The 25,000-nt window shown below is 45.7% G+C and overlaps 2 protein-coding genes across 2 annotated transcripts in view; one reads left to right on the top strand and one right to left on the bottom strand.

Annotated features, from left to right (window-relative positions):
- The window catches only part of LOC138972009 (nascent polypeptide-associated complex subunit alpha, muscle-specific form-like), a 10,935-nt gene extending 196 nt beyond the window's left edge, over window positions 1–10,739 (bottom strand). The window contains exons 1-3 of the mRNA XM_070344851.1: window positions 10,720–10,739; window positions 3,876–4,488; window positions 1–3,806 (exon numbers count right to left, since the gene is read on the bottom strand). The exon at window positions 1–3,806 is cut by the window's left edge and continues 196 nt beyond it. Coding sequence (XP_070200952.1) covers window positions 1–3,806; window positions 3,876–4,488; window positions 10,720–10,739 — 4,439 coding nt within the window. The remainder of the gene's footprint in view (window positions 3,807–3,875; window positions 4,489–10,719) is intronic.
- LOC138971909 (uncharacterized) overlaps window positions 1–25,000 on the top strand; it is a gene marked incomplete at its 5' end in the record, with an annotated part of 71,769 nt that overhangs the window by 7,500 nt on the left and 39,269 nt on the right.

Below are 25,000 nucleotides of genomic sequence, written 5' to 3'. Positions count from 1 at the left end.
TTGACACTGCACGGACTGCTCTGTGGCTTGTTGACACTGCACGGACTGCTCTGTGGCTTGTTGACACTGCACGGACTGCTCTGTGGCTTGTTGACACTGTACGGACTGCTGTGTGGCTTGTTGACACTGCACGGACTGCTCTGTGGCTTGTTGACACTGCACGGACTGCTGTGTGGCTTGTTGACACTGCACGGACTGCTCTGTGGCTTGTTGACACTGTACGGACTGCTCTGTGGCTTGTTGACACTGTACGGACTGCTCTGTGGCTTGTTGACACTGCACGGACTGCTGTGTGGCTTGTTGACACTGCACGGACTGCTGTGTGGCTTGTTGACACTGTACGGACTGCTCTGTGGCTTGTTGACACTGCACGGACTGCTGTGTGGCTTGTTGACACTGCACGGACTGCTCTGTGGCTTGTTGACACTGTACGGACTGCTCTGTGGCTTGTTGACACTGCACGGACTGCTCTGTGGCTTGTTGACACTGCACGGACTGCTGTGTGGCTTGTTGACACTGTACGGACTGCTCTGTGGCTTGTTGACACTGTACGGACTGCTCTGTGGCTTGTTGACACTGCACGGACTGCTCTGTGGCTTGTTGACACTGTACGGACTGCTGTGTGGCTTGTTGACACTGTACGGACTGCTGTGTGGCTTGTTGACACTGCACGGACTGCTCTGTGGCTTGTTGACACTGTACGGACTGCTCTGTGGCTTGTTGACACTGTACGGACTGCTGTGTGGCTTGTTGACACTGCACGGACTGCTCTGTGGCTTGTTGACACTGCACGGACTGCTGTGTGGCTTGTTGACACTGCACGGACTGCTGTGTGGCTTGTTGACACTGCACGGACTGCTGTGTGGCTTGTTGACACTGCACGGACTGCTCTGTGGCTTGTTGACACTGTACGGACTGCCCTGTGGCTTGTTGACACTGTACGGACTGCTCTGTGGCTTGTTGACACTGCACGGACTGCTGTGTGGCTTGTTGACACTGCACGGACTGCTGTGTGGCTTGTTGACACTGTACGGACTGCTCTGTGGCTTGTTGACACTGTACGGACTGCCCTGTGGCTTGTTGACACTGCACGGACTGCTGTGTGGCTTGTTGACACTGTACGGACTGCTCTGTGGCTTGTTGACACTGCACGGACTGCTGTGTGGTTTGTTGACACTGCACGGACTGCTCTGTGGCTTGTTGACACTGTACGGACTGCTCTGTGGCTTGTTGACACTGCACGGACTGCTGTGTGGCTTGTTGACACTGTACGGACTGCTCTGTGGCTTGTTGACACTGCACGGACTGCTCTGTGGCTTGTTGACACTGCACGGACTGCTGTGTGGCTTGTTGACACTGCACGGACTGCTCTGTGGCTTGTTGACACTGTACGGACTGCTCTGTGGCTTGTTGACACTGTACGGACTGCTCTGTGGCTTGTTGACACTGCACGGACTGCTGTGTGGCTTGTTGACACTGTACGGACTGCTCTGTGGCTTGTTGACACTGCACGGACTGCTCTGTGGCTTGTTGACACTGCACGGACTGCTCTGTGGCTTGTTGACACTGCACGGACTGCTGTGTGGCTTGTTGACACTGCACGGACTGCTCTGTGGCTTGTTGACACTGCACGGACTGCTGTGTGGCTTGTTGACACTGCACGGACTGCTCTGTGGCTTGTTGACACTGCACGGACTGCTGTGTGGCTTGTTGACACTGCACGGACTGCTCTGTGGCTTGTTGACACTGCACGGACTGCTCTGTGGCTTGTTGACACTGTACGGACTGCTCTGTGGCTTGTTGACACTGCACGGACTGCTCTGTGGCTTGTTGACACTGCACGGACTGCTCTGTGGCTTGTTGACACTGCACGGACTGCTCTGTGGCTTGTTGACACTGCACGGACTGCTCTGTGGCTTGTTGACACTGCACGGACTGCTGTGTGGCTTGTTGACACTGTACGGACTGCTGTGTGGCTTGTTGACACTGTACGGACTGCTCTGTGGCTTGTTGACACTGTACGGACTGCTGTGTGGCTTGTTGACACTGCACGGACTGCTGTGTGGCTTGTTGACACTGTACGGACTGCTGTGTGGCTTGTTGACACTGCACGGACTGCTGTGTGGCTTGTTGACACTGTACGGACTGCTGTGTGGCTTGTTGACACTGCACGGACTGCTCTGTGGCTTGTTGACACTGCACGGACTGCTGTGTGGCTTGTTGACACTGTACGGACTGCTGTGTGGCTTGTTGACACTGTACGGACTGCTGTGTGGCTTGTTGACACTGTACGGACTGCTCTGTGGCTTGTTGACACTGCACGGACTGCTCTGTGGCTTGTTGACACTGCACGGACTGCTCTGTGGCTTGTTGACACTGTACGGACTGCTCTGTGGCTTGTTGACACTGCACGGACTGCTGTGTGGCTTGTTGACACTGTACGGACTGCTCTGTGGCTTGTTGACACTGTACGGACTGCTCTGTGGCTTGTTGACACTGTACGGACTGCTCTGTGGCTTGTTGACACTGTACGGACTGCTCTGTGGCTTGTTGACACTGTACGGACTGCTCTGTGGCTTGTTGACACTGTACGGACTGCTGTGTGGCTTGTTGACACTGCACGGACTGCTCTGTGGCTTGTTGACACTGTACGGACTGCTCTGTGGCTTGTTGACACTGCACGGACTGCTCTGTGGCTTGTTGACACTGTACGGACTGCTCTGTGGCTTGTTGACACTGTACGGACTGCTGTGTGGCTTGTTGACACTGTACGGACTGCTCTGTGGCTTGTTGACACTGCACGGACTGCTCTGTGGCTTGTTGACACTGTACGGACTGCTCTGTGGCTTGTTGACACTGCACGGACTGCTCTGTGGCTTGTTGACACTGTACGGACTGCTCTGTGGCTTGTTGACACTGCACGGACTGCTCTGTGGCTTGTTGACACTGCACGGACTGTTCTGTGGCTTGTTGACACTGCACGGACTGCTCTGTGGCTTGTTGACACTGTACGGACTGCTCTGTGGCTTGTTGACACTGCACGGACTGCTCTGTGGCTTGTTGACACTGTACGGACTGCTCTGTGGCTTGTTGACACTGTACGGACTGCTCTGTGGCTTGTTGACACTGCACGGACTGCTCTGTGGCTTGTTGACACTGTACGGACTGCTGTGTGGCTTGTTGACACTGCACGGACTGCTCTGTGGCTTGTTGACACTGCACGGACTGCTCTGTGGCTTGTTGACACTGCACGGACTGCTCTGTGGCTTGTTGACACTGTACGGACTGCTCTGTGGCTTGTTGACACTGTACGGACTGCTGTGTGGCTTGTTGACACTGCACGGACTGCTGTGTGGCTTGTTGACACTGTACGGACTGCTCTGTGGCTTGTTGACACTGCACGGACTGCTCTGTGGCTTGTTGACACTGCACGGACTGCTGTGTGGCTTGTTGACACTGTACGGACTGCTCTGTGGCTTGTTGACACTGCACGGACTGCTGTGTGGCTTGTTGACACTGCACGGACTGCTGTGTGGCTTGTTGACACTGCACGGACTGCTCTGTGGCTTGTTGACACTGTACGGACTGCTCTGTGGCTTGTTGACACTGCACGGACTGCTGTGTGGCTGGTTGACACTGTACGGACTGCTCTGTGGCTTGTTGACACTGTACGGACTGCTCTGTGGCTTGTTGACACTGCACGGACTGCTGTGTGGCTTGTTGACACTGTACGGACTGCTCTGTGGCTTATTGACACTGCACGGACTGCTCTGTGGCTTGTTGACACTGTACGGACTGCCCTGTGGCTTGTTGACACTGCACGGACTGCCCTGTGGCTTGTTGACACTGCACGGACTGCCCTGTGGCTTGTTGACACTGTACGGACTGCCCTGTGGCTTGTTGACACTGCACGGACTGCTCTGTGGCTTGTTGACACTGTACGGACTGCCCTGTGGCTTGTTGACACTGTACGGACTGCTCTGTGGCTTGTTGACACTGCACGGACTGCCCTGTGGCTTGTTGACACTGCACGGACTGCTCTGTGGCTTGTTGACACTGTACGGACTGCCCTGTGGCTTGTTGACACTGTACGGACTGCTCTGTGGCTTGTTGACACTGTACGGACTGCCCTGTGGCTTGTTGACACTGTACGGACTGCTCTGTGGCTTGTTGACACTGCACGGACTGCTGTGTGGCTTGTTGACACTGCACGGACTGCTCTGTGGCTTGTTGACACTGCACGGACTGCTCTGTGGCTTGTTGACACTGCACGGACTGCTCTGTGGCTTGTTGACACTGTACGGACTGCTCTGTGGCTTGTTGACACTGCACGGACTGCTCTGTGGCTTGTTGACACTGCACGGACTGCTCTGTGGCTTGTTGACACTGCACGGACTGCTCTGTGGCTTGTTGACACTGTACGGACTGCTCTGTGGCTTGTTGACACTGCACGGACTGCTGTGTGGCTTGTTGACACTGTACGGACTGCTAGTAACAGAACGCCGGGAATATCCGAAGATGCCCCCTCATACTATAGTGCACCATACGAAGGAAGGGAGGTAAACGCTGAAAACATGGAGAAGATAAGGAAGAGTTATGCCGTAGTTGATCCCCCCAAAAAACCAAAATCCACCAATAACTCCCTAACCGTGTGTTTGACTGGTCCCAATTTTTGTAAGGACCGTCTCAGGAATGTATAGAACCTGTTCACCAAGTTTGGTGACGATCGGTCCGTTCATTCTTGAGATCTACTTGCGAACACAAACAAACACACAAACAAACAAACAAACAAACAAACAAACAAACAAACACACAAACAAACAAACAAACAAACAAACAAACAAACACATCGACCGAAACCTATACACACCCCTATACCGGGGGTGTAAAGACAGGTCAGCACACATGCAAACAGACAGACAGACAACAATACGAACAAACCATCAGACAGACGAGTAGTTTTATGTCACTTCACAAAGAGAGGACGTGACAGATTACTGCTGCACAATTGTTACACCTGACGTGTTACCTGTTGTGTTACCTGTTGTGTTACCTAGATGTGTTACCTGTTGTGTTACCTAGCGTGTTACCTAGCGTGTTACCTGTAATGTTACCTGTTGTGTTACCTGTTGTGTTACCTGACGTGTTACCTGTTGTGTTACCTGTTGTGTTACCTGACGTGTTACCTGTTGTGTTACCTGTTGTGTTACCTGACGTGTTACCTGTTGTGTTACCTGACGTGTTACCTGTTGTGTTACCTGTTGTGTTACCTGTTGTGTCACCTATTGTGTTACCTGACGTGTTACCTGTTGTATTACCTGTTGTGTTACCTGACGTGTTACCTGACGTGTTACCTGACGTGTTACCTGACGTGTTACTTGTTGTGTTACCTGACGTGTTACCTGTTGTGTTACCTGTTGTGTTACCTGTTGTGTTACCTGACGTGTTACCTGTTGTGTTACCTGTTGTGTTACCTGACGTGTTGCCTGTTGTGTTACCTTTATTTATTTATTTATTTATTTGGTGTTTAACGTCGTTTTCAACCCAAGGTTATATCGCGACGGGGTTGTGTTACCTGGTGTGTTACCTGGTGTGTTATTATTATGATGAAGAGCTTATATAGCGCGAACCACAATTAACTGTGCTCTCCGCGCTTTACATATTAATTTCTGCCGTTTGAAATGGAATTTTTTACAGACAGACAGACAAACAGACATTTTTTACACACAATATATAACGCATTCACATCGGCCAGTAAACCTCAAGCCTGTTAGGCGAGCCTTCACCTTTCACGGCCTATTATTCCAAGTCAAACGGGTATTTGGTGGACATTTTTTATCTATGCCCATACAATTTTGCCAGGAAAGACCCTTTTGTCAATCGTGGGATCTTTAACGTGCACACCCCAATGTAGTGAACACGAAGGGACCTCGGTTTTTCGTCTCATCCGAAAGACTAGCACTTGAACCCACCACCTAGGTTAGGAAAGGGGGGAGAAAATTGCGGCCTGACCCAGGATCGAACACGCAACCTCTCGCTTCCGAGCGCAAGTGTGTTACCGCCGAGGATGATGCTTCTGTCCCACGGACATGCGTCCATTAGGTATCGTGTGTCATTAAGCTGTGTCTCCTCTTTTCTCCTCGTCAACCAACCACTCTGACCCCAAGTACACAAAAACATACTTACAAACATACGCACACATTATTACACAAACATACGCACACATTATTACACAAACATACGCACACATTATTACACAAACATACGCACACATTATTACACAAACATACGCACATATTATTACACAAACACACGCACACATTATTACAGGCAGATTACTGACATCCAGCAACCTGAGCAAGCAATCATAATTATTCCCTGCTAACATCTCGTCAAGTAACTGACTGTCGGGTGTATACAGCGCTTTCTTATTCGCAAACCGCACGATTTTAAAACAATCATTACTATTCTCCGCTAAACACTCGTCAAGTAACTGACTGTCGGGTGTATACAGCGCTTTCTTATTCGCAAACCGCACGATTTAAAAAGAATCCTAACTATCATCCGCTAAACACTCGTCAAGTAACTGACTGTCGGGTGTATACAGTTTAAACAGAATCCTAACTATTCTCCGCTAAACACTCGTCAAGTAACTGACTGTCGGGTGTATACAGTTTAAACAGAATCCTAACTATTCTCCGCTAAACACTCGTCAAGTAACTGACTGTCGGGTGTTTACAGCGCTTTCTTATTTGCAAACCGCACGATTTAAAAAGAATCCTAACTATTCTCCGCTAAACACTCGTCAAGCAACTTCGCAAACCGCACGATTTAAAAAGAATCCGAACTATCATCCGCTAAACACTCGTCAAGTAACTGACTGTCGGGTGTATACAGTTTAAACAGAATCCTAACTATTCTCCGCTAAACACTCGTCAAGTAACTGACTGTCGGGTGTTTACAGCGCTTTCTTATTTGCAAACCGCACGATTTAAAAAGAATCCTAACTATTCTCCGCTAAACACTCGTCAAGTAACTGACAGTCGGGTGTATACAGCGCTTTCTTATTCGCAAACCGCACGATTTAAAAAGAATCCTAACTATCATCCGCTAAACACTCGTCAAGTAACTGACTGTCGGGTGTATACAGTTTAAACAGAATCCTAACTATTCTCCGCTAAACACTCGTCAAGTAACTGACTGTCGGGTGTATACAGTGTAAACAGAATCCTAACTATTCTCCGCTAAACACTCGTCAAGTAACTCACTGTCGGGTGTATACAGTGTAAACAGAATCCTAACTATTCTTCGCTAAACACTCGTCAAGTAACTCACTGTCGGGGGTATACAGTGTAAACAGAATTCTAACTATTCTCCGCTAAACACTCGTCATGTAACTCACTGTCGGGTGTATACAGTGTAAACAGAATCCTAACTATTCTTCGCTAAACACTCGTCAGATAACTGACTGTCGGGTATACACGATCCTGTCTGTTTCGCATCTCATAACGTGACTAAGAGCCAGCCAGATAAGCCTTCTTATTGGCAAGCCACACGACGTAGACGAAGGGACCATTGTTCGGGTGTCGTGACCCATTGTTCGGGTGTCGTGACCCAACGAGTCATGTTCGTCCGAAATAGCCTTCCGATGTACATAATTATCTCCCACACTGGACTCACGTGATCCAATGGACTGAGCGGAGGATGCATGTTATCATTAATTATCATAATTATTTGTGTATGAGAACATGCCACTCTCCAGACAATACCACCTCTGTAGCCTTTCAACCGACAAAAAACTCACAATTTCTTTGTTAGTTTATATCAACGCTATAATGAATAATGTATCGATTGAACATTGGATGTCCCTTCTTTGAGCCACGTGAGGTCAGAGTCCAACTAAACCTCATATCTAGGCGGCTGGTCGAGACTACAAAAGAATGCATGTTGGTGTGTGTTCAGTCGTAACAAATAAAAGGAATTCTCACTAAAAATCGATCGATATGTACAGTCATATTGTTTATCCCAGCGAAGCTGGAGGTATCCCACGAACGCTATACTGTAATCGACTTGAGAAATTTTCATATCGATAATACATGATAAAGAAGGATTCTTTGTGCCCGGCTACGGGCTACAGTTGAAGATGGAAGTTCACCAAAAATTGGGACCATACTAACAAAAATACGGTGGGTGCAATAGGCGCCCCCATTTTTTGAGCAAATGCCACCCAAGGCCGCTTTGGACGGGTAGAAATTCTGTAGTTTCCAAGTCTATTTCTGTGTGGTTATCCAAGACTATGGATAAAGCTCGCGTAAGAAGATTACGTCACGGTCAAAAGTCTTTGACGTCAATCATTAATGCACCATGACGTCATGCCTCCCTGTAGTCTTTTTCTCTCGCGCGGTGTGTGTGTGTGTGTGTGTGTGTGTGTGTGTGTGTGTGTGTGTGTGTGTGTGTGTTCATTTTGTGCACATGTGTTGAGTGTTAGTGTGTGTGTGTGTGTGTGTGTGTGTGTGTGACAGTGTGTGTGTGTGTGTGTATGTGTGTGTGTGTGTGTGTGTGTGTGTGTGTGTGTGTGTGTGTGTGTGTGTGTGTGTGCGCGTGTGTATGTAAGAAAGACTGAGAGAGAGGGAGAAAGAGTGTGTGTGTGTGTGTGTGTGTGTGTGTGTGACATTGTGTGTGTGTGTGTGTGTGTGTGTGTGTGTGTGTGTGTGTGTGTGTGTGTGTGTGTGTGCGCGTGCATGAGTCTGTACTCGTGTGTGTGTGTGTGCGTGTGTGTGTGTGTGTGTGTGTGTGTGTGTGTGTGTGTGTGTGTATGTGTGTGTAAGAAAGACTGAGAGAGAGGGAGAAAGAGTGTGTGTGTGTGTGTGAATGTGTGTGTGCATGAGTTTGTGTGTATGTTTGTGTGTGTATGAGTGTGTATAGGGGAAGGGCTCCTAATATGGACCACTTTTTGTTTCATGCTGATAAATAGCTTGTTTTCTTGCAAAGAAGTTTCATTTTGTGTTTGGTAGTCCTTCTTTCTTAGGTTAACCGTTAGGCCTAATTAGAGTAAAATAGCTTTGATACACATTCAGCAAAAATTAAATACAGAAAAAATCACAAAGGGTCCATATTAGGAGCCTGGGCGCCTAATATGGACCAGTGAAGCGGCCTTCACGAATCACTGTAAAGGGCCCCCTATATTTCAAAATAACATGATACAACTTAGTGTACAAGTCAGCCTAATTAAAATATGCTTTAGATTGATCCGTTTCGGGTTGATGAGAGCATTATTTGAAGCACAGCAGGAAACTAAAGAAGCTTATCAAAAACAGAGTGAGAATAAGTGAAATTATCAACTTCCACGAAAAGAAGACTTTTCGTTGCATTTTTTTTAAATCTCGAGGGCTAGTTATAGGTTATTACCAGCAAGCTTCTTAATGAATTAATGAAAATAGCCTTTAGCTTTTATTTTCTTCGATTTGTTGAAGGTGGTCCATATTCGGGGACTCGCACATACTTTGAGATTTTGCTATTATTTTTTGTTTGCAGTAGAAACTCGGGGTCAACACTGCTAAAATGTAACAAATACGGTTTTAGCTGTCATATATAACCATTTTTGTTTGATAAAAGCTTTGGCTGCAGACAGAAACGAGTCCGTTTTAGGCGGCAAATTTAGAGTGAACGCTGCCAAAAGTGAAAAAAGAGAAAAAGCCTAACGGTTTTGAGATTTGTGTTTCTGCAACTGTTTTGACATGTGCAAGTTATCCAGAGAGGGTGAATACAGCGAATAAAACTTTTTTGAGCGCTCTAGCGCCGTTAGTTTGTGGTGGTCCATATTAGGAGCCGGTCCATATTAGGAGCCCTTCCCCTATGTGTTTGTTTGTAAAGGTGTGTGTGTCCGTCTGTCTATGTGCGTATTTGTTTGTTTGCTTAACGCCCAGCCGACCACGAAGGGCCATAATTATCAGGGCGGTGCTGCTTTGAGATATAACGTGCGCCACACACAAGGCAGAAGTCGCAGCACAGGCTTCATGTCTCACCCAGTCACATTATTCTGACACCGGACCAACCCGTCCTAGCATGCACTAACCCCATAATGCCAGACGCCAGGCGGAGCAGCCACTAGATTGCCAATTTTAAAGTCTTAGGTATGACCCGGCCTGGGTTCTAACCCACGACCTCCCGATCACGGGGCGGACGCCTTACCACTTGGCCAACCGTGTATGTGCGTATGAGTGCCATGTGCCAGTTTTGTGTGTATGAGATTTGTGTGAGTCAATGTGTGTGTGTGTGTGTGTGTGTGTGTGTGTGTGTGTGTGTGTGTGGGTGTGTGCGTGCGTACATGCGTGCGTATGTACATGTGTGTGTGTGTGTGTGTGTGTGTGTATGTGTGTGTGTGTGTGTGTCTGTGTGTGTGTGCGTGCGTACATGCGTGCGTATGTACATGTGTGTGTGTGTGTGTGTGTGTGTGTGTGTGTGTGTGTGTGTGTCTGTTTGTATAAGAGAGAAAGAGAGAGAGAGAGAGAGAGAGAGAGAGAGAGAGCGAGAGAGAGAGAGAGAGAGTGGGTGGGTGGTTGTGTGTTTGTGCGTGTGCGTAAGTGTATGTGTGTGTGTTTGTTTGTAAAGGTGTGTATGTCCGTCTGTCTATATGTGCGTATGGGGGTGTGTTTAATCAGTTTATGCACACTGAGTCAGTCGCGCACATCCAAGGTGTGCTGGAGTTCATTGGTTCACGGTGGCGGTGTTGGAGCCATGTTGAACTGGTCTGGTGACTGTCTGTGTGTGTGTGTCTGTGTGTGTGTGTGTGTGTGTGTGTGTGTCAGAAAATTTGTAAAAAAAATATATTTGTGGCTTGGATTTCCCCCTCCATTTCGGGAAGGTAACTTTTCAGTGAATCCGCAAGCCTGGTGTTTTGTGCTTTGTACAGACAGCTCTACGTTCTCTGCACTCGATTGATCCCTTCAGCAAGGTGCACATGTCAATTGTTGTCGCGCCCCCCCCCCCCTCCCCTCTACACCCGCCCCCTCTTGATATACGTTTATTTCAAACACAAAGAGGCCCCGGGGAAAAAAAAAAAAATCAAACTCATAGTAAAGCCGCCTTAGTTTACATTCTCAACAAACAAATCATGGCTCAGACGATTTGTAAATCTGTCTCTTGTGTTTGGCTGCGCCCAGGTACAAAACAGTATTAAAGTATACTATAGTACAAATACTGTAGTATACTATAGTGTACGATAGTAAAAGTATTGTAGTATACTAAAGTACAATTAAGTACTATATTATACAGTAGTATAGTACATTATAGTATACTATATTACAATATAGTACATTATAGTATACTATATTACAATTTAATGTATCGTAGTAAATTGAACATATTGGTAGCACACTGTACAAGGAGAAAGCCAAACTGATACTCTATCAACATGTTGTTTTCGTTTGCTATATTGCGTATCTCTTGTGTTTTGTCTACTTATGCAGGTGTAGAGCGCATGCGCAGTAGAAAAGAAGGTGCTGACGTGAATCTAATTTAAACTATTTTTTGTGATCTGGACTTGAATGATTTAATCCCTAGTTCTAAATGAGGTTCAGATTAAACGATTCGGCGACATTAGAAGCCGAGAGCCAACAGCTACTGACATAACATTTCGGGGAAAACAAACCATCCAACGCACACCGTAGAGGAAGATGCGGACCACGTAAGTAACGACAAAACAGGACTTCAGAGCAGGTCACGTCAAACGTTCACACACGCTGGTCTTGAAACTAAGGGCTGGTGCGCCAAGTGAAGTGATGAGTGTTGACCCCCCCTCCCCCCCCCCTCTCTAGTGCCCCGAGTCTCATCAACACACGAGTGATGAGTGTTGACCCCCCCCCCCCTCTCTAGTGCCCCGAGTCTCATCAACACACGAGTCTCATCAACACACGAGTCTCATCAACACACGAGTGATGAGTGTTGACCCCCCCCCCTCTCTAGTGCCCCGAGTCTCATCAACACACGAGTCTCATCAACACACGAGTCTCATCAACACACGAGTGATGAGTGTTGACCCCCCCCCCCCCCCCCCCGCTCTAGTGCCCCGAGTCTCATCAACACACGAGTGGAACGAACGTGCTTTAACACCTCAACAGATATTCCCTTTGCAGCTTTTTTCTCCGTCTTCCTTTCAAAGGGTTCTGTTTTTGTGCTTTGACACGAAGTGTACTGCTTTGGCCTGACAGCAAAAAGAGCCATTTCAAGCTTAAAGGCACACCCCTCCCGGTGTGAACTGGTTGGCTCACCATCTCAGATAAGACCATCCCTCCACTTGGTCACATACCATCCCTCCACTTGGTCACATACCATCCCTCCACTTGGTCACATACCATCCCTCCACTTGGTCACATACCATCCCTCCACTTGGTCACATACCATCCCTCCACTCGGTCACATACCATCCCTCCACTTGGTCACATACCATCCCTCCACTTGGTCACATACCATCCCTCCACTTGGTCACATACCATCCCTCCACTTGGTCACATACCATCCCTCCACTTGGTCACATACCATCCCTCCACTTGGTCACATACCATCCCTCCACTTGGTCACATACCATCCCTCCACTTGGTCACATACCATCCCTCCACTTGGTCACATACCATCCCTCCACTTGGTCACATACCATCCCTCCACTCGGTCACATACCATCCCTCCACTTGGTCACATACCATCCCTCCACTTGGTCACATACCATCCCTCCACTTGGTCACATACCATCCCTCCACTTGGTCACATACCATCCCTCCACTTGGTCACATACCATCCCTCCACTTGGTCACATACCATCCCTCCACTTGGTCACATACCAACAATTTACACTGAGCCTTGGTGCTCTCTGTGCTCAGTGGTGTGAATGCAATCAGAAGCTTTTTCAAAAATCAATTCATCAAAAAATGTCAACTCAACACGGACAGCAGTAGTGTGTTGATTTTTGGAATGTGATGGAGTGAAAGGATTGTCTTTTCCAATGTAATGAAGGATTGTGTTATCCAATGTAATGTGATGGAGTGAAAGGATTGTGTTATCCAATGTAATGTGATGGAGTGAAAGGATTGTGTTATCCAATGTAATGTGATGGAGTGAAAGGATTGTCTTATCCAATGTAATGTGACGGAGTGAAAGGATTGCGTTATCCAATGTAATGTGATGGAGTGAAAGGATTGCGTTATCCAATGTAATGTGATGGAGTGAAAGGATTGTGTTATCCAATGTAATGTGATGGAGTGAAAGGATTGTCTTATTCAATGTAATGTGATGGAGTGAAAGGATTGCGTTATCCAATGTAATGTGATGGAGTGAAAGGATTGTCTTATCCAATGTAATGTGATGGAGTGAAAGGATTGTGTTATCCAATGTAATGTGATGGAGTGAAAGGATTGCGTTATCCAATGTAATGTGATGGAGTGAAAGGATTGTCTTATCCAATGTAATGTGATGGAGTGAAAGGATTGTGTTATCCAATGTAAAAACCGAAAAAGAATCGTGACCCGCACTGTTTTCACGAGAAGGATCATGCCTTTAAAATGACGTCACCAAATCAGCGTCAACAGTTTGATGTCAAACATCGCATAGTATCAGCGTCAACAGTTTGATGTCAAACATCGCATAGTATCAGCAGTACAAATCGGTTGCGTACCTTGGACTGGGGCACAATACAGGTGTTTTTTCCACTCAACATAATTATATTGCTTTGACTTTGAACACTCAGCCAATATACGTATACCTATGCTGTGTAAATGAACTCGTCCCCCCCCCCCTCTGCAACATCCCCCACACCTTCCCCCTCACCCATGTTAGTTAAAAAAAAAAACCAGAAGCATGGGTGTGTGAAGCGCGTCGTGTCAATGTCAGCGCAGTCCAAGTTGTTATGATGGAGAAAGGAAACATTTCAGATTTCTATGTCACTTTGTGGATTGCAGAATTCTCACAGGAGTCACGTGACCATCTCTGGAGTGAGCGTATCGCTAAATTCACCCAACACAAAAGTGAGCTTCGAATGAAAAAATCGTCAAATCCAGAATGATCAGCATTCAGAATGATCGAGTCAAATCCAGAATGATCAGCATTCAGAATGATCGAGTCAAATCCAGAATGATCAGCATTCAGAATGATCGAGTCAAATCCAGAATGATCAGCATTCAGAATGATCGAGTCAAATCCAGAATGATCAGCATTCAGAATGATCGAGTCAAATCCAGAATGATCAGCATTCAGAATGATCGAGTCAAATCCACAATGATAAGCATTCAGAATGATCGAGTCAAATCCAGAATGATCAGCATTCAGAATGATCGAGTCAAATCCAGAATGATCAGCATTCAGAATGATCGAGTCAAATCCAGAATGATCAGCATTCAGAATGATCGAGTCAAATCCAGAATGATCAGCATTCAGAAACGTGTGCATGTACATATAACAGAGCGAGGCAAACATACGGGCCGAGATAGACACAAACACACACACACCCACATAGACACACACACACACAAACACACACACACACACACACGCCACACACACACGCCATGCACACACACACGCCACACATACACACGCCACGCACACACACACGCCACACACACACACGCCACACACACACACACGCCACACACACGCTACACACACACACGCCACACACACACACACGCCACACACACACACGCCACGCACACACACACGCCACACACACACACACACGCGCCACGCACACACACACACACACACGCCACGCACACACACACACGCCACACACACGTCACACTGACACACACACACACACACACACACACACACACACACACACACACACACACACACACACGGCTAAGTTTGAAAATAAGATCTTAGACAAATACTCCCACAAAATCTATCACTTAGCCGGCGAAGAATAGCCTACTTCAGAACGTGTAATCCGAGCTTGGTGTTTTTCATCAAATAGCACGTCGGAATTTCCGCTATCTGCATGCCCGTATCTTTTCAATGAGTGAGCACCGGATTTACCGCTTGACAAAAAAATGGGTTAGTCATATCAATTACCAATATAAAGTTGACCGATATGTACATCAAATTGAAATGAGGGAACATAATTTTACTCTAAAATGGGCAATGTATAACAATTTATTTAACCAATAATATTTTCATGTTTTACATTTTACATTGTGTATAATTACTCTGCCAATGTATGTTATTGTGTCTAATCATATCATACATTCTGTACTTATTCATTTTCATTTTTGTCAACTTCGCCTGAAAAAATTGAAATAAAAAAAAAATGGGTTAGTCATTATCCGTTTAAATCGGTATTCGTGATAAACCCTAGAAGTGTGCTGCCGGTTACCTTGACCTTAACCCCACACTCGATATCGTTTGATTGTGACGTGTCAGTGCGATCTAGAAGTAAATCATAGCTAAGACGATACCGAAGGCTCAGGATTAATTGATTTATTGATTTGTTGATCGATTAATTTTCTTAGTTTTTCTTTGTTTCTATGTTTCTTTGTTTAATTTTTATTTTTTTATTTTTCTTTGTTCCTTTGCAGGGGCGGATCAGTTGCTTTGTAAGGGGGGTGCACTTTGAATCGAAAGTGAATGTGATGGGCGCGAAGCGCCCGAATTTGCTAGGGGGTCCGGGGGCATGCCCCCCCGGAAAAAATGTAGGCTCAAAGAAGCAAAATGGTGCCATCTGGTGCCATTTGAACTTATAATGGTCATAGAATCAGCTTTCCAATTTATTTTTTTTTGGCTGGAGGGGGGGTGCACGTGCACCCTGTCCACCCCCCCCCCCCTCGTCCGCCCCTCGTCCGCCCCTCGTCCGCCCCTCGTCCCCCCCTCGTCCGCCCCTCGTCCGCCCCTCGTCCGCCCCTCGTCCCCCCCTCGTCCGCCCCTCGTCCGCCCCTCGTCCCCCCCTCGTCCGCCCCTCGTCCGCCCCTCGTCCCCCCCTCGTCCGCCCCTCGTCCGCCCCTCGTCCGCCCCTCGTCCGCCCCTCGTCCGCCCCTCGTCCGCCCCTCGTCCGCCCCTCGTCCGCCCCTGCTTTGTTCGTTTGTTTGCTTCTTTCTTTTGATCTTTCTTTATCTATTCAATTCATATTTCTCGGTGTTCATCTAAGACTAACGACTAACGACTAACGACTAACCACTAACGAGTAACGACTAACGACTAACGACTAACGACTAACGACTAACGACTAACGACTAACGACTAACGACTAACGACTAACGACTAACGACTAACGACTAACGACTCACGACTCACGACTCACGACTCACGACTCACGAAACGACTCACGAAACGAGTAACGACTAACGACTAACGAGTAACGACTAACGACTAACGACTCACGACTCACGACTCACAACTCACGACTCACGACTAACGACTCACGACTAACGACTAACGACTAACGACTAACGACTAACGACTAACGAGTAACGAATAACGAATAACGAATAACGAATAACGAATAACGAATAACGACTAACGACTAACCACTAACGACTCACGACTCACGACTCACGACTCACGACTAACGACTCACGAAACGAGTAACGACTAACGAGTAACGACTAACGAGTAACGACTAACGACTAACGACTAACGTGACAAGCAAGTATTTGGCTTTCGATTTTCGATGTTAAAACTGAAGTATGAAGTGAAGGTACGTTGTCTTCAGGACCGAGTTTTCATCCAGCTGTAAGACACTCCATGCACGCCGTGTAAACCAACATCCGGGACCTTGACTGTGTAAACCAACATCCGGGACCTTGACTGTGTAAACCTACCGTGTTTACATTCACCTAACCCGGCTTCCTCATTTGCACTTGGCGCGATTTACATAATTATGAGAAATCGGTCAAAGGTCTGGAAAAAGGACACGCGTGCACATGTCTATTTTTCTTGTCTGTTTTGAGACTGGTCCTTTGAAATAATAACTTCGTTGTATTCTCATTTTGTTCATGATATCAATGATGTATTTGGTCAAGTGTCCTAAAAATGGACTTGCAAATATTTTCCTTGTATATTTTGCTATTAGTTCTTTATTTTTTCCCGTTATATAATGATATCTTTGCCGGGGTGTGTTCCTCTCTGCGGGCGCCTGCGTTATTTTCGAGGTGTGGAGTTTTCTCTCTCCAATTGTGTAAATAATGTCGTTGTGTAAATAATTCCGTGGGCGTCAGAAAGCAGGATACGTACATTTCTTATTTTAAGCGGACAAGAGACTGATAAAGATTCAAATCTAAACTATAAATAACTGCAGGATAAACGTGACGCCTAATTGCAAGAGGTACTTCAAATGTAAGTGATGCAACATCAATTTTCATTACCGTCGAACGGCACAGCTTTAAAGCAATCGGCCATTTATTTAGTTGTCCGCAGTGATTAAGCGAGATAGCATGGCTGATTTAGGAGTCATAACCGGCACGCACCTTTTCCTTTATGTGTTAGGCAAACAAGTCAGTGTGTACGTGTCACGTTAGACTGGTTTGTTATCTGGCCAATTTTGACGAGAGAGAGAGAGAGGGAGAGAGGGAGAGAGAGGGGGAGAGAGGGAGAGAGGGAGAGAGAGAGAGAGAGAGAGAGAGAGAGAGAGAGAGAGAGAGAGAGAGAGAGAGAGAGAGAGAGAGAGAGAGATAGAGAGACAGGCCGAGAGAGAGAGGGAGATAGGGAGAGTGTAAGAGAGAGAGAGGGAGATAGGGAGAGTGTAAGAGAGAGAGAGGGAGACAGGGAGAGTGTAAGAGAGAGAGGGAGATAGGGAGATAGGGAGAGAGAGAGGGAGATAGGGAGAGAGGGAGAGAGAGAGGGAGATAGGGAGAGTGTAAGAGGGAGATAGGGAGAGAGGGAGATAGGGAGAGTGTAAGAGAGAGAGAGAGGGAGAGAGAGAGGGAGATAGGGAGAGTGTAAGAGGGAGAAAAGGAGAGAGAGAGAGGGAGACAGGGAGAGTGTAAGAGAGAGAGGGAGATAGGGAGAGAGAGGGAGATAGGAGAGAGAGGGAGATAGGGAGAGAGGGAGAGAGATAGGGAGATAGGGAGAGTGTAAGAGGGAGATAGGGAGAGAGGGAGAGAGAGAGGGAGATAGGGAGAGTGTAAGAGGGAGATAGAGAGAGAGGGAGAGAGAGAGGGAGATAGAAAGATAGGGAGAGTGTAAGAGGGAGATAGGGAGAGTGTAAGAGAGAGATAGAGAGAGAGGGAGATAGAGAGATAGGGAGAGTGTAAGAGGGAGATAGGGAGAGAGAGAGAGGGAGACAGGGAGAGTGTAAGAGAGAGAGGAGATAGGGAGATAGGGAGAGAGAGAGAGAGAGAGGGAGATAGGAGAGAGAGGGAGATAGGGAGAGAGAGAGGGAGATAGGGAGATAGGGAGAGTGTAAGAGGGAGATAGGGAGAGAGAGAGAGAGAGAGGGAGATAGGGAGAGTGTAAGAGAGAGAGAGAGAGAGAGGGAGAGAGAGAGGGAGATAGAAAGATAGGGAGAGTGTAAGAGGGAGATAGGGAGAGTGTAAGAGAGAGAGAGAGAGAGAGAGGGAGATAGAGAGATAGGGAGAGTGTAAGAGAGAGAGAGGGAGATAGGGAGAGTGTAAGAGAGAGAGAGGGAGATAGGGAGAGTGTAAGAGAGAGGGAGATAGGGAGAGAGAGAGATAGAGAGAGAGAGGGAGACAGGGAAAGAGAGAGAGAGGAAGATAGGGAGAGTGTAAGAGAGAGAGGTAGACAGGGAGATAGGGAGAGAGAGAGAGGGAGACAGGGAGAGAGAGGGAGATAGGGAGAGTGTAAGAGAGAGAGAGAGAGAGGGAGATAGGGAGAGAGAGAGGGAGACAGGGAGAGAGGGAGAGAGAGAGGGAGAGAGGGAGATAGGGAGATAGGGAGAATGTAAGAGAGAGAGAGAGGGAGAGGGAGATAGGGAGAGAGAGAGGGAGATAGGGAGATAGAGAGAGAGAGAGAGGGAGATAGGGAGATAGGGAGAGGGAGACAGGGAGATAGGGAGAGAGAGAGAGGGAGATATGGAGAGTGTAAGAGAGAGAAAGGGAGATGGTAGACAATAAGATGAGATAATTGTTGGATCAATTACTAATTTTTAATTAGAACTTTCAGATTTATAATGACCAAATTATCAATTAAATTAATGTTTAAGCTTGGGAGCTGAAATGCAATCCCATAGTCCAAAGCGTCTTAAAATAGGGGTAAGTACACAGAGATTGTGACAGAACATAATGAAACAAGTCGCGTAAGGCGAAAATACAACATTTAGTCAAGCTCAGTCGAACTCACAGAATGAAACTGAACGCATTGCATTTTCTCCGCAAGACCGTACACTCGTAGCATCGTCTGTCCACCGCTCGATCGTGGCAAAGGCAGTGAAATTAACAATCCAGAAAAGCGCGGTAGCGGTTGCGCTGAGGAGGATAGCACGCTTTTCTATATCTCTATTCTTTTTAAATCTCTGAACGTGTTTTTAATCCAAACATATCATATCTATATGTTTTTGGAATTAGGAACGGACAAGGAATAAGATGTGTTTTTAAATCGATTTCGGAAAATTTATTTTAATCATAATTTTTATATTTTTAATTTTCAGAGCTTGTTTTTAATCCGAATATAACATATTTATAATATGTTTTTGGAATCAGAAAATGATGAAGAATACGATAAACGTAATTTTGGATCGTTTTTTATCAAAATAATTTTAATTACAATTTTCAGATTTTTAATGACCAAAGTCATTAATTAATTTTTAAGCCTCCAAGCTGAAATGCAATGCCAAAGTCCGGCCTTCGTCAAAAATTGTTTGGCCAAAATTTCAATCAATTTAATTGAAATATGAGGGTGTGACAGTGCCGCCTCAACTTTTACAAAATGCCGAATATGACGTCATCAAATACATTTATCGAAAAAATGAAAAAAGCACGTCTGGGGATATCATACCCAGGAACTCTCATGAAAAATTTCATAAAGATCAGTCCAGTAGTTTACTCTGAATCGCTCTACACACACACACACACACACACACACACACCACGACCCTCGTCTCGATTCCCCCCTCTATGTTAAAACGAGATAACAGGGTCTTAACGTGGAAGGAGTCTTAAATAGGGGAGGGGGGGGGGTGGACTTAAAAGGGGGGTTCCACTTTACACAAATGATGATCTTTTGAGATAATAACAACAGAAAGTGGGACTCCATGGGGAATACTGGGAAATATTGGGTTACATTTGACGGGAGAGAACTGCCTTGAATAGGATACACACGGGGTATAGAATTGTGAAACTGAGTGATGTGGTCACTAAATGCGCTCCAAGGTAATCTTGTACAAGTCTATATATAGCTCTGTCTCATTTGGTTTGGCACGTACTTGCAGCAGTCAGTGTTGGTGACGCGTCGAAACAAGCCCTGAGTCATGTAGCCTAATCTCTAATCACTTCCCTTTCAGTCACGCGCATGCGTAGACAGACGGGTGTAAAGAGACTCACCCACTCTTTCTGATTACTGGACAGTGTGTCTGTGTCTATGTGTGTGTGTGTGTGTGGGGGGGTGGGGGGGTATGTGCGTGTGTGTGATAGTTGTGTGTGTGTGTTTGTGTGTGTGTGTTTATGTGTTTATGTGTGTGTGTGTGTGTGTGTGTGTGTGTGTGTGTGTGTGTGTGCGTGTGTTTGTTTGTTTGTTTGTTTGCTTAACGCCCAGTCCACCACGAAGGGTGATATCAGGGCGGTGCTGCTTTGACATTTAACGTGCGCCACACACAAGACAGAAGTCGCAGCACAGGCTTCATGTCTCACCCAGTCACATTATTCTCAGTGACACCGGACCAACCAGTCCTAGCACTAACCCCATAATGCCAGTCGCCAGGCGGAGCAGGTGTGTGTGTGTGTGTATGTGTATGTGTGTGTGTGTGTGTGAGTGAGTGCGCCTGTGGTTGTGTGTCCATGGCTGTGTGCTATTTATCTTGTGTGCGAACAGCGGGATAAGGCTACTAAATTAACCTTACCAACAGAACGTTGATGTTTTTATTGGAGCCATATATCGGTCAAAATAGCTATCTAGTTGTTGAGCTCAGACACTTGAATACCTGATCTCAAAAAGCAACATATGACTTTCTTTCAAAGCCGCCAACGGTTTCGCTCGCAATGCCTTTCTTGTCCCTGGAACTGTTAGTCCACGGTGGTCTGCGTCATGTTATATTTATAAATTACAATATTCACCACTTTGAAAGTAATTTGTTGTTATATTTTTGAACTGAAGTTCTAGAACTTGTGATTTTTTACTCATTAAAAAGGATATCGGCTTCGTGCCTTGAACGTTACTTTCCTCTAACGAGCACACCTATCAGGTCAGCTTGTACTCCATGGTTTCCGTTACATGTGTACGACATGGTATGTATATGCAAAACAGTAAAATAAATCGTCCAATCCGATAACAAGCTGCTGCTGTGCCTCCTTTCTGTCCCTCTTGTCATTGATCTCCCTTTACATAGTGTGCATCCTTTCTGGACCGACTTTATCATTCACAGTGTGTGAAATTCTTTTCAACGAAGAAAAGAAAGTTATTCTGTGTACAACATTCCTCATGTTGGTACTTCAAAGTTTTTACGCATGGATTCCCGTTACAATATGTGTGTTATTAACCCTCGTACATTTATCAAATAATTGTTGTGCAGAATCGATTAACAAAGAAAACAGTAATTGTACAACACTTTTGTGTATCTCCTTTGTACTCCCGACCTCGACCCCCCCCCCCCGCTCCGCCCCCCCTACTGTGTATGAAAATGACACTGATTCGTTTGGCAAGAAGGCCTTCAATGAATGAACTTCGCAAAACCTGCCAACATGTGTTCTGCGTACTGATTTTTTACAGTTACCTTGTTTCTCTTTTTTAATTTTTTAATTATGTCATTTTTCTGTAACTCCTTTATCATTAAGTGTATAAAACTCTTCATGCAAACGAAAACAAAAGTTTCAACCGTTTCACAAAACTGCAAAGTTCCCTCGAAACTCCTAGTGTCTGACCGTCTTCACATGATGACCTTTACGTTGCCTCCTTAATTATCCGTCATGTAGGGGATTCTTGCCGTGTCGTCGCGGTATTTTTCTGCCAAGGCTACGAGCTGAGACAAGCGACGCTGACTCCACGCGCTCGGTACAACACGCACCTGAGACGAGTTGCCCAGAGCGGTTCGCCACGGGTCGCCCGCAGTGCGAATGACAGAAAGCCTTTTTTTTTAAGGGCAGTACATCTATATATATATACGACTAGTGTCTGTCTGTCTGTCTGTGTGTCTGTGCGCGATGCGCGGCCAAGGTTCTCGATGGATCTGTTTCAAATTTGGTGATCATATTCAGGTACACCCTGGACACAACCTGGTCGATGAGATATTTCAACACGTGCTCTCAGCGCGCAGCGCTGAACCGATTTTGGTTTTTCCCAGTAACTCTTCCTTATCTTCTCCAGTGTTTTCAGCGTTTATCTCCCTTCCTTCGTGTGGCGTCAATCCATATTCCCGTTACTACGTTACTATTTTTAGAATGTCACGATTGCACCCGTAAGTTGTCCTTACTGTAAAAGTGAAAAGGTCGAATCAATTTATAGCCACGCGAAAAATACACTCTCACCTATCTCTATATATTTATAGATATAAATATACATATATATATGTTACAGTCAAAACGGGAAATCAGTCATTACGGGTAATGACTAAAAGTTTTAGTCATTTCCGGAAATGACGGTTTTGATCAGTCATTACTGGAAATGCCTAAAATCTTTAGTCATTACCCGTAAATGACTAAAAATATGCTCTAGACATTACCAGTAATGACTGAACATGAACTAAATGTTCTGAGATGAATCCCATTATTACAAAAATTGTGAGTCTTCATAGTTTGCTCCCCCACAATCATCTAATTGTTATCCAATTATGCATGATATTGTGTTTCCATACAATATTTAACATAAGTCAATATTAAACTTAGTAATAATTCAAAAATAAAGCAAAAACACATTAAATTTATTTGGTTGTAAAGGCTATAAAACACACAGAGTGGTAGACACGAAGGTTGCACCCGTGTGTGCGAAAGCCAATTGCTATAAAACGCGCAATAAATGCGTGTACTTCTCAGATCGGCCAATAGAAATGCTATATAGAACGCACTCCCTTCGCCATAAAGCGCTCAAACCCCGAACCGCATAATCTCTCAATCTATTCGCAACTCTGATGTTAAACATTTGTCAATCTTTTATTTCAAATACACATTAGATAAAATGAACAGAAATTTGGAATAAAGAAAAGATAAAATGAACAGAAATTTAAAGAAAATGGAACTATCTCTCTCTCTGTCTTTGTCTGTGTCTCTCTCTGTCTGTGCCTCTCTCTCTCTCTCTTTGTCTCTGTCTCTCTGCCTGTCTGTCTGTCTCTCTCTCTGTCTCTCTCTCTCTGTCTCTGTCTCTGTCTCTCTCTGTCTCTCTCTCTCTCTCTCTTTCTCTCTCCCTCCCCCTGTCAATACCCCTTGCAACTAAACCGTCTTGAACACACACTTTGACGCTGTAATGACAAATGCACATTCGATAAATTGAACAGAAATCTGGAGTAAAATAGAATAAATCAATGGAAAATTGAAGTAAATCACACACACACACACACACACACACACACACACACACACACACACACACACACACACACAAACACACACACACGCACACACACACATTTCATTTGTTGTGGCAGTTCAGGCTTTGGTGGCAGCGACTGTTGCATTTTATCTTTGATTTGTAGCACTTGCACCTGTTAGTGCGACACTTTTTTGTTCCTGCACTGTTGCACTTGATATAACCCTGCCCACCACTCTGTGATCCGCGAATAATTGTTTCTCGCAGGCTCAGGATTGTGTCACAGTTAAGGTCTGCCGTATCCAGGAGTTTTTGTGGACATAGTTCAAACCCACTCCTTTCATACGAACCTTTTAGAATCCCATGTTTTGTTGCAAGAGTGTACGTGTTGTTATCTCGCCTTTTAGTCATTTCCGGAAATGAATGTTTTGATCAGTCATTACTGGAAATGCCTAAAATCTTTAGTCATTACCCGTAAATGACTAAAAATATGCTCTAGACATTACCAGTAATGACTGAACATGAACTAGCAGTCAGGCAATAAGGGTAAAAAATATTCACAAAGTTTAGTCATTTACGGGTAATGCCTAAAGATTTTAGGCAATTCCGGTAATGACTGATCAAATCAGTCATTTCCGGAAATGACTAAAACTTTTAGTCATTACCCGTAATGACTGATTTCCCGTTTTGACTGTAACATATATACGGCTTCTGTGTGTGTGTGTGTGTGTGTGTGTGTGTGTGTGTTTGAGTGTGTGTGTGTGTGTGTGTGTGTTTGTGGGCAACACCTGTGGATTGTAGAGTTCTGTTTGTGATGTGGTCCAGCGGCATTGGTGTGTCAGTATGTTCAGGCCTTCCTTCGAGAAGCCATAACAGTTATTCTCAATCCCGTTTGAGTGGACTTCGCCTTCAAAGGTGATTGTGGTGTTTTGGTCACTGAATCATTTTCGTGCTGTTCCCATTCCACCTGGGAGGGATTTAAGTTCATTCAAAGGGGGTCGAGTGTGACAGGGAGACTACCGTCGCCCTTCACAGCAGACTCTGCAGAGTTGTTCGCCTTAGAAATTGTGGGCTTTCCTTGCATGTACCCGTAAGTTGTCCTTACTGTAAAAGTGAAAAGGTCGAATCAATTTATAGCCACGCGAAAAATACACTGTCATATATCTCTATATATTTATAGATATAGATATACATTTATATATACGGCTTCTCTGTGTGTGTGTGTGTGTGTGTGTGTGTGTGTGGGCAACACCTGTGGATTGTAGAGTTCTGTTTGTGATGGGGTCTGGCGGCTTTTGCCTGTCTGTATGTTCCACAGAGCATTATCAACTCAACCCCACCCCCTGCCCTCCTCTCCTTATTTTTTGTTTCTTTCTTTCCTCTTTTT

The sequence above is a fragment of the Littorina saxatilis genome, linkage group LG7, assembly GCF_037325665.1.
Source record: "Littorina saxatilis isolate snail1 linkage group LG7, US_GU_Lsax_2.0, whole genome shotgun sequence".
In the NCBI taxonomy this organism is placed as follows: Eukaryota; Metazoa; Mollusca; class Gastropoda; order Littorinimorpha; family Littorinidae; genus Littorina; species Littorina saxatilis.
This window is presented reverse-complemented; position numbering and strand designations above follow the sequence as displayed.